Here is a 16953-nt window from a genome sequence, read left to right on the forward strand (position 1 = left end):
GTTTGGATTTGCATTTCCCTAATGATTAGTGATACCGAACATCTTTTCATGTGCTTATTGCCATTTGTATATTTTCTTTGGAGAAATGTCTACGTTCTTTGCGCATTTTTAAATCAAGTTTTTCGTTTTGTTGTTGAGTGTAGGCGTTTTAAAATATATTTTAATTTATTTTAAATTATAATATTAACTCATATTGATGAGTTAATATTGATTAATATTGATGGATATTAACTCATCAGATATATGATTTGCACATATTTTCTCCCATCTTGTGGGTTACCTTTTCACTTTGTTGATAGTGTCCTTTGATGCACAAAGGTTTTAATTTCGATGAAGTTCATTTTATCTTTTTTTTTTTTTTGCCTATGCTTTTGGTATCATATCTAAGAAATTATTCCCAAATTCAGTGTCATGAAGATTCTCCTCTATGATTTTTTTCCTAAGAGTTTTGTAGTTTTAGCTCTTACGTTTAACTTTTTAATCCATTTTGAGTTAATTTTTGTATATGGTGTAAGGTAGGGGACCAACTTCATTCTTTTGCATGTGGATATATAGTTTTCTTAGCATTTGTTGAAAAGATTGTCCTTTCTCTGTTGAATGGTCTTGTCACTTTTGTAGAAGATCTTTTGATCATATATGTGAGAGTTTATTTCTGATCTCTCTGTTCTATTGGTCTTTTGTCTGTCTTTATGCAAATACACTGTTTTGACTACTGTAGTTTTGTAGCAAGCTTTGAAATCAGGATGAATGGGACCTCCAACTGCGTTTTCTTTTTCAAGATTGTTTTGGTTATTCAGGGTCCCTTGAGATTCCATATGAATTTCAAGATGCTTTACTATTCCATTCGCACCAAAAATGTCATTTGGATTTTGATAGGGATTGCAGTGAATCTTAGTTGTCTTTGGGTAGTATCAACATTTTAATAATATTAACTCTTCTAATCCATAAACATGGAATGTCTTCCCATTTATTTGTATCATTTTTAACTCCTTTTGGCAATGTTTTGTAGTTTTTAGTGAACAAGTCTTTTTCCTCCTTGGTTATGTTTACTCCTAAGTATTCTATTTGGTGGTTTTGTAAATGGAATTGCTTTCTTAACTTTGTTTTCAGGTTGTTAATTGTTAGTGTATAGAAATGCAACTGATTTTTGTATGTTGTTTTGTATTTTGTACATTTTGCTGAATTCATTAGTTCTAACATTTTTGTGTGTGTATGGAATTTTGGGGGTTTTGTACATAGAACATTATGTCATCTGCAAACAGAGCCAGTTTTACTACTTCCTTTTTAATTCGGATGCCTTTTATTTCTTTATCTTGCTTAATTGCCCTAGCTAGGACTTCTAGTACTATGTTGAATAGAAGTGGCAAGAGTGGGCATCCATGCCTTGTTCCTGATTTTAGAGGAAAAGCTTTCAGTTTTCACCATTGAATATGCTGTTAGCTGAGAGTTTCTCATAGGTCAATTTTATTATGTTGAGGTAATTTCTTTCTATTCCTAGTTTGAGTGTTTGTTTTTATTTTAAATCATGAAAGGGTGTTGAATTTTGTCAAATGCTTTTTTTGCATTAGTTTAGGTGATTGTTGTTTTTTCCCCTCTTCAATGTGTTAATGTGTTGTATTACATTGATTTTTCATATGTTGACCCACTTTTGCATTTCAGGAATAAATCTCATTTGGTCATGGTGTATGATCCTTTTAATGTGCTGTTGAATTCTGTTAATATTTTGTTGAGGATTTTTTTTTTTTTTTTGGCCATGTTGTGTGGCTTGTGGGATCTTAGTTCCCTGACCAGGGACTGAACTTGGGCCCTCGCAGTGAGAGTGCAAAGTCTTAGCCACTGGACTGCCAGATAATTCCCTTGTTGAAGATTTTTGAGGATTGGTGTTAATTCTTCTTTGAGTGTTTGGTAGAATTCTTTAGTGAAGCCATCTGGTCCTGGGCATTTCTTTGTTGAGAGGTTTTTGATGACTAATTGAATCTCATTACTGGTTATAAGTCTATTAATATTTTCTCCTTCTTCATGATTCAGTCTTGGTAGGTTTTGTGTTTTTAGGAATTAGTTCATTTCACCTGGGTTATCCAGTTTGTTGACATACAGTTAGTCTTATAATTCTTTTTATTCCTGTAAAATCACTAGTAAAGTTTCTTTATTTCTGATTTTAGTTATTTGAGTCTTCTCTCTTTTTTTCTTCATCAATCTAGCCAAAGGTTTATAAATTTTATTGATCTTTTTTGGTTTTGTTTAGTTTCTCTATTGTTTTTCTATTCTTTACTTTATCTCTGCCCTAATTGCTATTATTTCCTTCCTTCTACTAGCTTTGGCTTTATTTGTTCTTCTTCTAGTTCCTTAAGGTTGTTAATATGAGATCTTTCTCCTTTTTTAATATGAGCATTTACAGCTATAAATTTCTGTCTTAGCACTTCGTTTGCAGAATCCCATATGTTTTGGTATGCTGTGTTTTCATTTGTCTCGAGATATTTTTTTATCTTTTGACAAAAGATTTTGAGTTTTTTTTTGTTTCTTCTTTGACCCATTGATTTTTTTTTTTTTTTTGAGACTGTTATTTAACTTCTACATCTTGTGGATTTTCCAGTTTTCCTTCTGCTGTTAATTTCTGGTTTCATTCCATTGTGATCAGAAAAGATACTTTGTATGATTTCAGTCCTTTTAAATACTAAGATTTGTTCTGTGGCCTAATTTATGGCCTATCCTGGAGAACATTCTGTGTGTACTTGAGAAAAATGTGTATCCTGCTATTTTGCATGTTTTGTATATGTTTGTTAGGTACAGTTAGTCTGTCATGCTCAAGTTCTTTATTTCCTTATTGATATTTTGTCTGGTGGTTCTATTCATTATTGAAAGTGGAGTATTAAAGTTTCCTACTATTACTGCAGAGCTATTTCTCCCTTTTTGTTGCATATATTTAGGAGCTCTGATGTTTGGTGCATATATATTTGTAATTGTTATATCTTCTTGGTGAATTAATTCTTTTATCATTATATAATTTTTTTTTGTTTCTTGTAACAGTATTTGAATTAAAGTCTATTTTGTCTGTTATTAGCATAGTTTCCCCAACTCTTGTGGTTACTATTTGCATGGAATATCTTTTTCCATCATTTTACTTTCAACCTTGTGTGTCCTTAGACCTAAGGTGAGTCTCTGCTAGACAGCATGTAACTGGATACTGTTTATCCATTTTGCCAGTCTGTTGCTTTTGGTTGGGGAGTTTAATCCATTTACATTTAAAGTAATTACTAATAGGGGAGAGGTTACTCTTGCTATTTTGTTTTCTGTGTGTCTTTTAGCTTTCTTGTCCCTTATTTTCTCCCTTATTTCCTCCCTTATTACATTCTTTTGTGTGTAGTTTTTTTGTAATGACACATTTTGATTGTTTTCTCATTTCCTTTTGTGTGTTCTCTATAGGTATTTTCATTGTGGTTATCATGGAGATTACTTATAGCATCTTAAAGTTGTAATAATCTATTTTGAACTGATACCAACTCACCTTTAATTTTATATAAAAACTCTGCTTCTTTTCAGCTCTACCCTCCCCCACTTTATATCATTGATGTCCCAAATTATGTCTTTATATATTGTGTACTCGATATAGATTTATAATTATAGTTTTTAATGCTCTTATCTCTTAAATCTCATAGAGGACTAAAAAGTACAGTTAACAAACCAAAATATGATAATACTGGTTTTTATATTTGTCATTGTATTTATCTTTACCAGAGAACTTTATATTTTTGTGTGGCTTCAGATTACTGTCTAGCTTCCTTTCATGCCAATTTAAAGGACTCCCTTTAGTATTTATTGTAGGGTAGACCTAGTAGTAATAAACTCCTTCAGCTTTTACCTGGAAATGCCTTATTTGCAGGACAGTTTCCCAGATATAGAATTCCTAGTTTAGTCTTTTCTTTCAGCACTTCATTTTTTTTCTTTTTCTTTGGCCACACCACGTGGCACGTGAGATCCTAGTTCCCTGACCAGGGATCGAACCCATGCCCCCTGCATTGGAAGCGTGGAATCTTAACCACTGGACCACCAGGGAAGTCCCTCAGCACTTTAAATATATGTCATACCACTGCCTTTTTGTTTTCAAAGTTTCTGGTGAGAAATCTGCTTGTTATCTTACCGAGGATCCTTTGTATGTGATGAGTTGCTTTTCTCTTGCTGCTTTAAATAGTGCTGTTATTTAATTTCAGTTTCCAATTGTTTATTGCTACTATACAGCCATACAATTTTTGTAAATTGCCTTACATCAGTCTGAATGTTTATGTAACCCCCAAATTAATATGTTGAAATCCTAACCCCCAAAAGGTGATGGTAATTAGGAGGTGGGGCCTTTGGGAGGCGATTAGGTCATGAGGATGGAGTCTTCAATTAATGGGATTAGTTACCTTATAAGCGACCCCACAGGGCTCCCTAGCCCCTCTGCCATATGAGGACACAGTGAGAAGCCATCGTCTGTGAACCAGAAAGTGGGCTCTACCAGATACCAGATCTGCTGGTGCCTTGATCTCAGGCTTCTCAGCCTCCAGAATTGTGAAAAATAAATTTCCATTGTTAATAAGCTACCTAGCTTATGGTATTTTGTTATAGCAGCCCAAATGATCTAAAACAGTTTCCTTATCCTTTTAATGTTTTGGGGATCTATGGTGACACCCTATCCTTAATTAGTAATATCATTTCTTTTCTCTTTTTGTTAGTCTGGCTACGTTTTTTCATTTTTATTCATCTTTTCAAGGAATGAACTTTTGGTCTAATTGACTTTTTCTGTTCTCAGTTTCATGTATTTTTCTTTTTATTTCCTTATTTGCTATGAACTTAATTTGATCTTCTCTTTTTTAGTTTCTTAAGGTGGAATTTTAGGCCAGTGATTGAGACTTGCTTCTTCTCTTATATAGTCATGCAATGCTATAAATTCCCTCTAGGCACTGCTTTAGCTACATCTCAGGTTTCGAAATGTAATGTTTTTGTTTGCATTCAATTAAAATTATGTTTTAATTTCCCTTGTGACTTCTTTGACCCATGTGTATTTAAAAGTGTGTTGTTTAATTTGTAAATATTTGAGGATTTTCCAGATTTTTCTGTTACTGATTTCTGGTTTAATTCCTTTGTGCTAAGAGAACATACTTTGTATGTGTTAAAGTTGCCAAGATTTGTTTTATGATCCAGAATGTGGTCCATCTTGGTGAACATTCTGTGTGCTCTTGAAAAGAATGTGCATTTGGCTCTTTGGGGGTGGAGTATTCTATAAATGCCAATTAGGTTATGCTGGTTGATTGTGTTGTTCAGTGCTTCTACATTCTTACTGAATTTCAGTCTGCTTTTTTTATTGATTAGTAAGAAGAAGAATGCTGAATTCTCCAACTATGTTTGTGAATTTGTCTGTTAATCTTTTCAGTTCTGTCAGTTTTGATTTATATTTGTCCTTTTGTATTTGGTTTATTCTAGTTAGTACAATCCTTTATATTTTTTATTTATCCATTGAGCATGATGTCACTTGTCCTTTCTACTTCATTGAATTATTGTTTAAAATAAAATAGTTAAAACCTAAGAGGTATATAAACTTAAGATAGTATGTATAAAAACTGGTAAACATTATCTGAAAACAGTCAACTGATTTGCTGTCTATGTATGACCGTAAGTGGGTTTACTTTATTTACAACTTAAAAGTTATTCCCATCTTATACAGAAATGCTAGGAGTGTTCGAAAATTCAAAATTAGGGAATATCATCTGACAGGGAAGGAATATGTTTTCAGAGGCCACTTGTGAACTGTTTAAGTAATTTTATATTTTGTGTGATCCAATGTTTTATATACCTTGTTTGACAGGAAAAAACTTTATTGCATTTATTTCTCTTTTTAGGATTCTAATTCTCAGATGGATTTAAGCCTTCAGGTAACTGATGATGATATTAACGAGATAATTCAAATAGATGGAACTGGAGATACAGCTTCCAGTGATGAAATAGGAAGTACAAGAGATGTAGATGAGAACAAATTTCTAGGGATTACTGATGCGGGAGACCTGAAGGTATTTGAAGAAGCCAGCAGTATATCAAATGAAGATTCAATGGCCAACAGTAGTGATAATGAAGACCCTCAAGTAGACCTTGTGGAAGAGGTGAGGATTATTTTTGAGCTGAAACTTTTAAAAATTTATAGCATTTGTACTTTAATATACTTTGGAACCAAGAGGAATAACAATTAAGGTTAATCCTGTCTTTTGTCTTTAAAATGAGACTTATTTGTATCTAGTATTTAAACTTTTAATCTTAAACTGTAATTTAACTCAGTATTAAGTATTTAGGAATCAGCTACTATATTTGTTGGTCTTAACTAGAGGTAGTGAGAGGTTTAAGGGATGGGAGTGGAGGTAAAGAGGGCAGCTAGGGTAGAAGCATATCATATCTGCTCTAATCCTAATAAATGCTGTGAAATCTTTGTGGAATGTGATAATTAAGAAGCATGTAAGTGGTATGTATTAACTATCGTTTATGGTGCCGTACATATGTGCCAGGTACCATACTAAATCTTACTGCCTTTTGTTATTTAACATTACCACTGCCTTATGGGTTTTATGAGTCTTATTACTGTCCTCATTTTGCAGATGAGAAAACTGAGATACAAGGAGTTTTAGTAGCTTGCCAAAGGTCAGTCTTGTGGTTATTGAGTGACTAAGTTGGGATTCAAACTCAGGCTGTTTTACTTTTAAATACAGTACTATTCTGTGTCCTTGGAGGGAGAGAATATGTCCCTCTGTCTTTAAAAAATTCAAAGCATCATGAAATTCATTAATGTGAGTATCTTTCATCTTTAGGACCCTTTAAATTCTGGGGATGATGTTAGTGAGCAGGATGTGCCGGACCTGTTTGACACAGATAATGTAATTGTCTGTCAGTATGAAAAGGTACTGTATTCACCTTTTAGACTTTAGGTTTATTAATTGCATTTATAGTAGAAAATGAACAAAATAATGGGAAATGTGATGATCAGTTACTGTTCAGTTAAATTAATCTCAAAATAGCTAAGTAATTCTATAAATTTGGGAGGATATTTTGGGTCTAACACTGTGCTGTGTGGTCTTGGTGATACCAAAAAAGTGATAGGCCTTGTCTTATGGAGGTGATAGTCTTATTGAAGAAAGGTGTTTCTGTATGGAATAATAGAATGGCATACAATAAGATAGTAGGTAAATCAAAAGCTAAAATACGTGACAGGTAAATCAAATACTAAAATACATGGCATATAAATCAAATGCTAAGACGAGTGGCACAGACAGTTAGTCCTAAAAGGGGCTAGGAAATGCAAGAAATCCTTTGTAGTTGGAGTTCTCCACAAATCCTTCATGGCTGATGTGGGGCTTTGAAATAGATCTTGAATGATTTGTAGGATATAGATAAGTGTGGAGAGTAGGCATTCAGGGTAGAGTAGCCTGATAAAAGGCAGAGAAATGAATGCATGTAGAATTTATAAGGGACAGTGAAGAGACAGCTCTGCCTTGAATGAGGTGTTTTCCTTTTGAATGTGTCAGGAAATGAGGCTGGGTGGTGGACAGAGGTGGGAGCAGATTGGAAAATCCAGAATCCTGGTAGGGGAAGTTCAAACTTGATTTGATGGACATTAACCTTATGAGGATGATATTGAGGAAATTGTAATTGGGTTTAAAAACTGGCATTGTTTGCTAATTTGGAAGAGGCAAATAGTAAGAAGAACAGGGATAGCACATAAAGTAACAGAGCCCAGACTAAGGATGGCGGCATAGAACATGGAAGAGTTAGAGATTATGGTGGAAGAAATCATTGGACTTCCAATACTATGTTGAAGAGAAGTGGTGAGAGTGGGCATTCTTGTCTTGTTCCAGATTTTAGTGGGAAGGCTTTTAGCTTTTCACCTTTGAGTATTATATTGGCTGTGGGTTTGTCATAAATTGCTTTTAGTATGTTGAGATATGTTCCCTCTATACCACTTTCCTAAGGGTTTTTTAATCATGAATGGGTGTTGAATTTTACCAGATGCTTTTTCTGCATCTATTGAGGTGATCGTGTGGTTTTTGTCCTTTTTTTTTGTTGATGGGGTGTATCACATTGATTGATTTGTGAATGTTGAACCATCCTTGTGACCCTGGCATGAATCCAGCTTGGTCATGGTATATGACCTTTTTTATGTGTTGTTGGATTCAGTTTGCTAATATTTTGTTGAGAATTTTTGCATCTATATTCATCAAAGATATTGGCCTGTAATTTTCGTTTTTGGTAGTTGTCTTTGTCCGGTTTTGGTATCAGGGTGATGGTGGCTTCATGAACTATTTTTGGGAGAGTTCCTTCCTCTTTAATCTTTTGGAAGAGTTTGAGAAGGATTGGTATAAGTTCTTCTTTGTATGTTTGGTAGAATATACACTGAGGAAAAGACAGTCTCTTCAGCAGGTGGCGTTGGGAAAGTTGGACAGCCACATGTAAGTCAATGAAGTTAGAACACACCCTCACACCATACACAAAAATAAACTCAAAATGGCTCAAAGGCCTAAATATAAGACAAGACACCATAAAACTCCTAGAAGAAAACATAGGCAAAACATTCTCTGACATAAATTGTACCAATGTTTTCTTAGGTCAGTCTCCCAAGGCAATAGAAATAAAAGCAAAAATAAGCAGGTGGGACCTAATCAAACTTACAAGCTTTTGCACAGCAAAGGAAACCATAAATAAAATGAAAAGATAAACAAAAAGGTCCTACTGTATAGCACAGGGAATTATATTCAATATCCTGTGATAAACCATAATGGAAAAGAATTAAAAAAATAGAATGTCTATATGTGTATAACTGAGTCACTTTGCTGTACAGCAGAGATTGGCACAACATTGTAAGTCAACTATACTTCAATTAAAAAAAATAAAATTAAGTAAAAAAAAAATAAACGAAAAGACAACCTACAGACTGGGAGAAGATATTTGCAAATGATGTGACTGACGAGGGCTTAGTTTCCAAAATATACAAACAGTTCATTCAACTCAACAACAAAAAAACAAACAAGCCAATCCAAAAGTGGGCAGAAGACCTAAATAGACACTTCTCCAAAGAAGATATGCAGATGGCCAATAGACATGTGAAAAGATGCTCAACATTGCTAATTATTAGAGAAATGCAAATTAAAACTACAGTGAGGTACCACCTCACACCGATTAGAATAGCCATCATTAAAAAGTCTACAAATAACAAATGCTGGAGAAGGTGTGGAGAAAAGGGAACCCTCCTACACTGTTGGTGGGAATGTAAATTGGTGCAGCCACTATGGAAAACAGTATGGAAGTTCCTCAAAAAACTACAAATAGAGTTGCCATATGATCCAGTAATCCCACTCCTGGGCATATATCCAAACAAAACTAATTCAAAAAGATACATGCACCCCTCCCCATGTTCATAGCAGCACTATTTACCATTGCCAAGACATGGAAACAACCTAAATGTCCATCGACAGATGAATGGAGATGTGGTATATATATACAATGGAATATTACTGAGCCATAAAAAAGAATGAAATAATGCCATTTGCAGCAACATGGATGGACCTAGAGATTATCATACTAAGTGAAGTAAGTCAGAAAGAGAAAGAAATACCATATGATATCACTTATATATGGAATCTAAAATATGACACAAATCACTATATCTATGAAACGAAAATAGACTCATAGTTAGAGAGCAGACTTGTGGTTGACAAGGGGGAGGGGGAGTAGGGGAGGGAAGGATTGGGAGTTGGCAGTTATATATATAATATAATATATATATTATAATAATATAATATTATACAACAGGATCCTATTGTATAGCACAGGGAACCATATTCAATATCCTGTGACAAACCATAATGGAAAAGAATATGAAAAAGAATGTGTGTGTGTGTGTGTGTGTGTGTGTATAACTGAGTCACTTTGCTGTACAGAAGAAATGAACACAACATTGTAAACCAACTGTACTTCAATAAAATTAAAAAAGTATCATTGGTACTTGGTGATTAGTTGGTCATGAGAGAATGATTGACAAGGGAGAGTTAAAGGTGTCTATCAGGTTTCAAGCCTAAAAATTAGGTTAGTAGCAATTGAACTTTAGCAACTAAAATATAATACAGCTTAAATTTGTTTTTAAACACTATAACTGTGATTATGTAGTCAGTTTTGCGTTCTTAACTTATTCATATTTACATTTTTTAGCAGCTTTGAGATATAATTCACATACTATACACTTCACCTATTTAAAGTGTACAATTCAGTGGTTTTAGTATATTTATGGATATGTGTAACCATTAACACAGTCAATTTTAGAAAATTTTTATCACCTCAGAAAGAAAGCCCATACCCTTTAGTTCTTACTCCCATATTGCCCCCTTTCTCCCATCCCCAGTAGTAAGGAACTACTAATGTACTTTCCATCATTGTAGATTTCCCTATTCTGGAGTTTCATATGAAAGGAATCATATAATATGTGGTCTTTTATGACTGGTTTCATTTATTTCACACCGTGTTTCAAGATTCATCTATATTATAGCTTGTAACAGTTCTTCATTCCTTTTTATTGATGAATACTAGTCCATTGAATGGATATACCACATTTTGTTTATCCATTCATCTGTTGAGTGATATTTGAGTTGTTTCCACCTTTTGGCTATTATGAAGAATTCTGCTATAAATATTCATGTACCAGTTTTTTGTGAATATATATTTTCATTTCTCTTGGTAAATACCTAGGAGTGGAATTCCTGGGTCATATGGTAATAATTTGAGGCACTACCAGACTGTTTTCCAAGGTGGCTGTACCATTTTTCATTCCCATCAGCAGTGTGTGATGGTTTAGATTGCTTTACATTCTCACTAACACTTGTTATCTGACTTTTTGATTCTAGCCATCCTAGTGGGTGTGAAGTGGTATCTCGTGGTTTTGATTCGCATTTCCCTGATGACTAATGCATATTTACATCTTTGACTTGTTTTCAGTAACAATTTCAATATACTCAGGGGAGATGGAGGATGGTACTTTGAATTGCTGTAAAAAATGAATCCTTTTCTCTAAAAATAAGATAATTTTCTCTCCTATAACATTTTTTATAGATAAAAAATGGCAATTTAGATGCTGGTAAACATAAGCATAAGAAGGAATAGGTAATAGAAAAGGGACTGGTCTTGGTTTGAAAGTTCTTTTAGATTCTTACAAACAGTGTATTGTGTTCTAGAAACAGTGTATTGTACTGTATAGACACTAGATTATATATGCATTTCTTAGAGTCACAAATAATTTTCTAGACTATTATGGATATAGTATTCTTTGTGGTACTGCATTGTGGGCAATAGCTTGTAATTAATTAACATTGAATTAATAGAATTTAGTATTTTAGTGATGTTAAGGAGGAGTAGGTTGCAGTTTTGGATGTGATGTCCAGGGGAGGCCTTACTGAGAACGTGATTGGGTAAAGATCAAAAGGAGGTAAGAGAGGGGACTTCCTTGGTGGCGCAGTGGTTAAGACTCTGTGCTCCCAGTGCAGGGGGCCTGGGTTTGATCCCTGGTCAGAGAACTAGATCCCACATGCATGCCGCAACTAAGAGTTCACATGCCACAACTAAGGAGCTGGCAAGGTGCAACTAATGAGCCCGCCTGCCACAACTAAGATGTGGTGCAACCAAATAAATTTAAAAACTTTTTTTAAAAAAAGGAGGTAAGAGAATGAACCATGAGGATATTTGGATGTAATCATTTCAGACAGAGGGAACAGTAAATAATACGTAAGTCCTGAGGTAGACGAATACCTGTGTGTTCAGGGAACAATGAGGAGAGCAGAGCAGTAAGTGAGGGGAAGAGCAGGATCTTATAGTCCATTTTAAGGACTTTATTTTTTGGATGAGAAGTCATTGGAGAGTTTTGAGCATAGAAATGATATCTGGTTTATGCTTTTAGTAGGGCCATAGTAAAAGTAGACTGGCTACCATGTTTAGAGTAGACTAAGAGGAAGACAAGGGTGAAAATAGGGAAACTAGTCATGAGACATATTAATCCAGGTGAGAGAGGATGGTGGCTTAGACAAGAGTAATAGTAGTGGAGGTGGTAGAAGTGGTTGGAATATGCTTTGTAGGTAGAACTAACATTTACTGATGGATCTGGATATGAGGTGTGAGTAGGAGGTGTAAGGATTGTGTCCAAGATTTCTGGCCTGAATGAGAAGAATGAGTGGCCATTCCTCACTGAGATGCGGAAGACTGTGAGGTGTGGGGGAGAGTATAATAGTGTCTTTGTTTTAAACTTGCTTGAGATGTTTATTGGACATTTATGAAGAGGTGCTGAAGCAGTTGAATGAGAATCTGGAGTTTAAGGGAGAGGTGTGAGCTAGAGATATAATTTTGGAGAGTCCTCAGCATATAGATGATGTTTAAAGCCATGAGATTAGATAAGATCACCAAGAGAGTGAATATCAACAGAAAGAAGAGTCCTGGTACACTCTAAAATTGAGAAGTAAGAGAGAGAAGGAGGAATCAAAGGAGTGGCCAAAGAGTCATGTGGAAAGCCAGGAATGTTCTAGAAGCCAAGTAAGGAAAATATTTCAAAGAGGATATATTGAATGGTGCCAGTAGATCAAGTATTTTTAAAATTTTTTCCTTATTATGTTATCTCTTTTGTTGCTGTGGTAAACGGGCTCTTTATATCTTCTAACTGTTGCTTATATATCACTATTTGAAGGCAATGAATTTCAGTTTATTAATTTTGTATCAATACTGAATTCTTATTTAGTCATTTTAAATTGATTATCTTAGGTTTTTCAGACATCCAGTCATTGCATCTGCAAATTTATTTCATCTCTTCCAATATTTATCTCTGTAGTTCTTTCTTCTCGTCTAATTGTATTGGCTAGTACCTCTAGAGTGAAAAGTTGGTTAAGAGTGGGTATTCTTGTCTATGTCCTGACTTGAGCGGGAGTACTTTTAGGGTTTCCGCACTAAGCAGTATGTCACGGCTTTTGGGTTGAGGTAGGGGTATGTGTGTGTGTGTATGTTTGTAGGGCATAGTCTTTCTTATTTTAGTTTAAAAAAAAAATCTATAATGCATGAGTTTTATCAAAAGCTTTTTCAACATCATTGAAGATGATTATATTATTTGTCTCCTTAGGTCTAGTAATATAGTGTTTGTACTAGTAAATTCCTAATTTTGAACCATTGTTGCATTTCTAGAATAATGTAGTCACTAGATAAAGCTACTGGGATGAGTTGTTGCCGCTGCTTCTACCGTTGTTCTTTTCCTAATTCTGGCCAGATTTTATCATCTTTGTTAAGGATTCTGTTGTCACTGTTGTGTTCCCCGAGACTTAAGATAAGTGCAAGTGGAAATTTGGAAGTCAAACTCAGAAAAGAAATTTTCTGTCGCCAGGCCATTTCCCCCACACACAAATAGAGGGTTTATCCTTTGTATTTTCTTATGCTTCACAAAATGCATCCAAATACTAGTCACAGGCTTTTCTTCCTTGATTTGACTATTTGCAATCAACACCCAGGTTTAATTTTTACCCTTGATTTCAGATCATATATTTCTAAATTTTTAAAATAGTCACTTGTGGTCTACCCAGAAGTAACAATGATTGTATGATTTCTTACCTCTTAAGGTAGTAGGATTTTCTGGTTTTAATTTTGTATCAGGCTGATTTACTGAATCCAAAGAATAGCTAATAGAATCTGATAGATTATAAGTTGTATTTTCAGACCTTGCTCAGTGCGTTATTGTGACTTTCTTCTTAGAAATGAAACACCACTATTTTTTCATTCCGGATAATATTAACTACATCCTCTCTTGTTTATTCCTTTGCAGACATAGTGAACTTTTTGCTTTTCTTGAGCAATCCAGGCATGCCCCTCCTCAGGACTTCTGTTCCCTTTGTCTGGAATGCTCTCTACTCAATATCTTCTTTTTAAGTCTTTGCTCAAATGTTACTTCACAAGTCAGGCCCACCCTGACTCTTCTATTTAAAATTCTAACCCCACCTCTGTGTTTGTGATATTCCTTTTCCAGATCTATTTTTCATAACACTTAACCACCTTTTAATATTCTGTATAGTTTACGTGTTTATTAAGTTTGTTTCTCCCATCCTTACTGAAATGTAACCTCTTCAAAGACAGGAATTTTTTTCCTGTTCTAAAAAATTATATCTATATTTTCCTTTTTAAAAAGCTAATATAGATCTCCAGTGCCTAAAACAATACCTGACACATAGGAACTGAATGAATGAATAAACTATCTTGAGGAGGGTCTTATTTCTAAAGAACTCCCATTTAGGGTCAGAATAATCCCATGGGATATGCAAAGAAATGTAAATGATCCTTTGACTTCTAAATTTAATTAATTTAGGCTGTTTTTCTCCCTCCAGATTCATCGAAGCAAGAACAAATGGAAATTCTATTTGAAAGATGGTATTATGTGTTTTGGAGGGAGAGACTATGTATTTGCCAAAGCCGTTGGTGATGCAGAGTGGTAAAACTGATGAGCTCAGTACATCATTAAGATCAGTGGGACTAGATCACATGTTGTTCACTGCATGGAATTTAATAAAATTATAATTCAGATGCAAATACAAATATACAGTTTTACATTTCTTTCATTTTACATTTCAAACTGTTTTAACAGGTTTTTATTTTTTAACCCCCATTGTCTATACCATTACAAAGCATAGATGTATCGGGTGTGATGTAGCATGAAAAAATGTCATATTTCTTTAATTTTGAAGTAAAATTTAAATCAGACTCCAGTTCCCCTTCATGGTGAAGTCAGTATCAATTATTAGATTGGGGCTGGTGTTCTTCCCACCTCTCACCAAACCATGTTACAAAAGACCCTGGAGAGTAACACAATATTGTAAAGCAGCTATACTCCAATTAAAAAAAAATCATATTTGAAAAAAAAAAGGATCCTGGAGAGTCTTATAAGTAGCAGGATATTTAAGAAGGCTTCTCTGGATCTTCAGTCTACGCTTATCACCAGCAGTATGCTGATTGTGCAAGCCCAGATGGTTCCTTGGAGGCAGATGCCTCAGTTGAGCTCATACTAAACATGAAAATAGTTGCTGAGGCCAGGATCCCTAGAGCCAAGGATGAGCCTTTCTGGGTTTATCATGTGGCCAGGCCATTCTTCTTTGTACCTGCTATTTCCCTGGGGAACTGTAGGGAGTGGGTTGGGTTCCCATTCTAATTCTTGTTGCTTCATACTTCTGTCCTCTTCCCTCTTTCCCTATTTTTTTTTTTTCTATTTTTCTTACCGTTGAAGACCCCTTTGCAGAGTCTTTACCCCTCAAAGATACTGTCTCTCTTCTTTTTTCCTAACAGGCAATTCCCTCATTGAGATTAGGTTTTCTAAAACAAAAGTCAAGAAGAGATGTTCTGTTTAGGAACCTTCTGCTTAGGTGAGACAATCTCATTTGAAAAGAGAAGACCTGGATAACTCTTAAAACCAGGGAGAGAAAACAAAATGTAAAATGCAAATAGCACCGTTCTCCTACACCAATGAAAATAAAGCATATTAGTAACCTATTCTGTAATATTCTTTTCCTTAGTAGACTCAAATTCCTCAAAGGAACGTTTTCTCCATCATTCTGCTTCTTTTAGTGGGTGGAGTACACATGGTATCCAAGTCTAGGATCCCTGTTTTGGCCCTGAATGGTGTTCTCCAGGGTAGTAATTCTCTCACAAAAAGCAGTTCTGGGATTGAGTGGGTTATGGTCTGTGAAAGCTCCTTGAGGGTTAGGTACCTGGATCTGGCTGGTCACAGGGTGAATTCCCCACTTCTTTTTCAGAGGCAACCCCACTTGGAGGGTTTAATTTATTCCAACACTTGTTCTGTTCTACCCAAGGGACTCAGCTACTGTTAGGTCTTCTCAAAATCTGGATAAATCTTATCTGGGTCATGAACAACATGAGGGGGACACTGTCTTTGGCCTAAAGTTGGCAGCTGCATGAGGATTCAGTTAGTACTAGTGAGTGAGCTGGTCCCCTCTCCAGATTCTCCAGCTATGCCTTCTTCATCCTCAGAGTGACTGTCCACCACCACCACTGCTATTCCAAATCCTTTTCCGTCTCTTGATAACTCCCAGGAGCTATGGGTTCCCTCATGGATGTTGCCTACCATGAAATGTTCATCTTTTCTACATGGGAGGCAAATGAGAGCACTTATTCTTTGTGTCATTGCTGAAATGTACCCCCTCCAGTGTTGAGGAGGGGGTACACTTTCTATTCTTCTTCCTGCTTTTTTTTTCCCAGGCTCACCCGGTCACCCTGTATTAACTGCTGAATTTGTCGACAAGGTGCATTCACTTGGAAATTGGGGTTTAATGTTGGTTTAAGTGTTTGGGAGAGGCAATAATAGTTGTTTCTAAAATTCTTTTCCTCCTCTCCACTGTGAATTTTAAATTCTCACTTTGCTTTAGTGATTTAAAAAAAAATTGTATCACAAATACTACTATATTGCCGTCTTTATTTATGTGGCACATTTTATCAGAGAAAAAAAGTCACTGTCCCATTTGTGTGTCCCTCCTATATTTGATTCTATTCTGTTACATTACAGAAAACTTTTTGATGGTATTGGCCCACTAAGTTGATTTCACTACCTACTGATGGGTCATGACTCACAGTTAAATATATTTTTAGCCCATGTGCCAAAGATAAAGTGAGACAAATCTTAATCCATTTTGAAAGAGTAAATTGTACTTTAAGTCCTGCAAGTTAGTGGAGTTTACCTGAGACTTGGCTTTAATGTGATACTACTTTTACTTTCAGGAACCTCTTTATCATGTCCAAGCTTAACACTTCTTGTTGCATATTTTAACAAAATATCGTAAAGTAAGTTATATGTTCTTATAAATACAATAACTTGGCAAATGTCATCCTACATCATATTATAGATGGTGAATGTCTCTGTGAAAG

At 35.0% G+C, this 16953-nt stretch overlaps 1 protein-coding gene across 1 annotated transcript in view; it reads left to right on the forward strand.

Moving 5' to 3' along the window:
• The window catches only part of GTF2A1L (general transcription factor IIA subunit 1 like), a gene marked incomplete at both ends in the record, with an annotated part of 58988 nt that extends 44472 nt beyond the window's left edge, over nt 1-14516 (forward strand). Inside the window, 3 exons of the mRNA XM_082672163.1 lie at nt 5877-6134; nt 6831-6920; nt 14409-14516. Coding sequence (XP_082528289.1) covers nt 5877-6134; nt 6831-6920; nt 14409-14516 — 456 coding nt within the window. The remainder of the gene's footprint in view (nt 1-5876; nt 6135-6830; nt 6921-14408) is intronic.
• Nucleotides 14517-16953: the final 2437 nt, after the last annotated feature.

The sequence above is a fragment of the Grampus griseus genome (assembly GCF_964374135.1).
Source record: "Grampus griseus genome assembly, chromosome: 15".
NCBI lineage: Eukaryota > Metazoa > Chordata > Mammalia > Artiodactyla > Delphinidae > Grampus > Grampus griseus.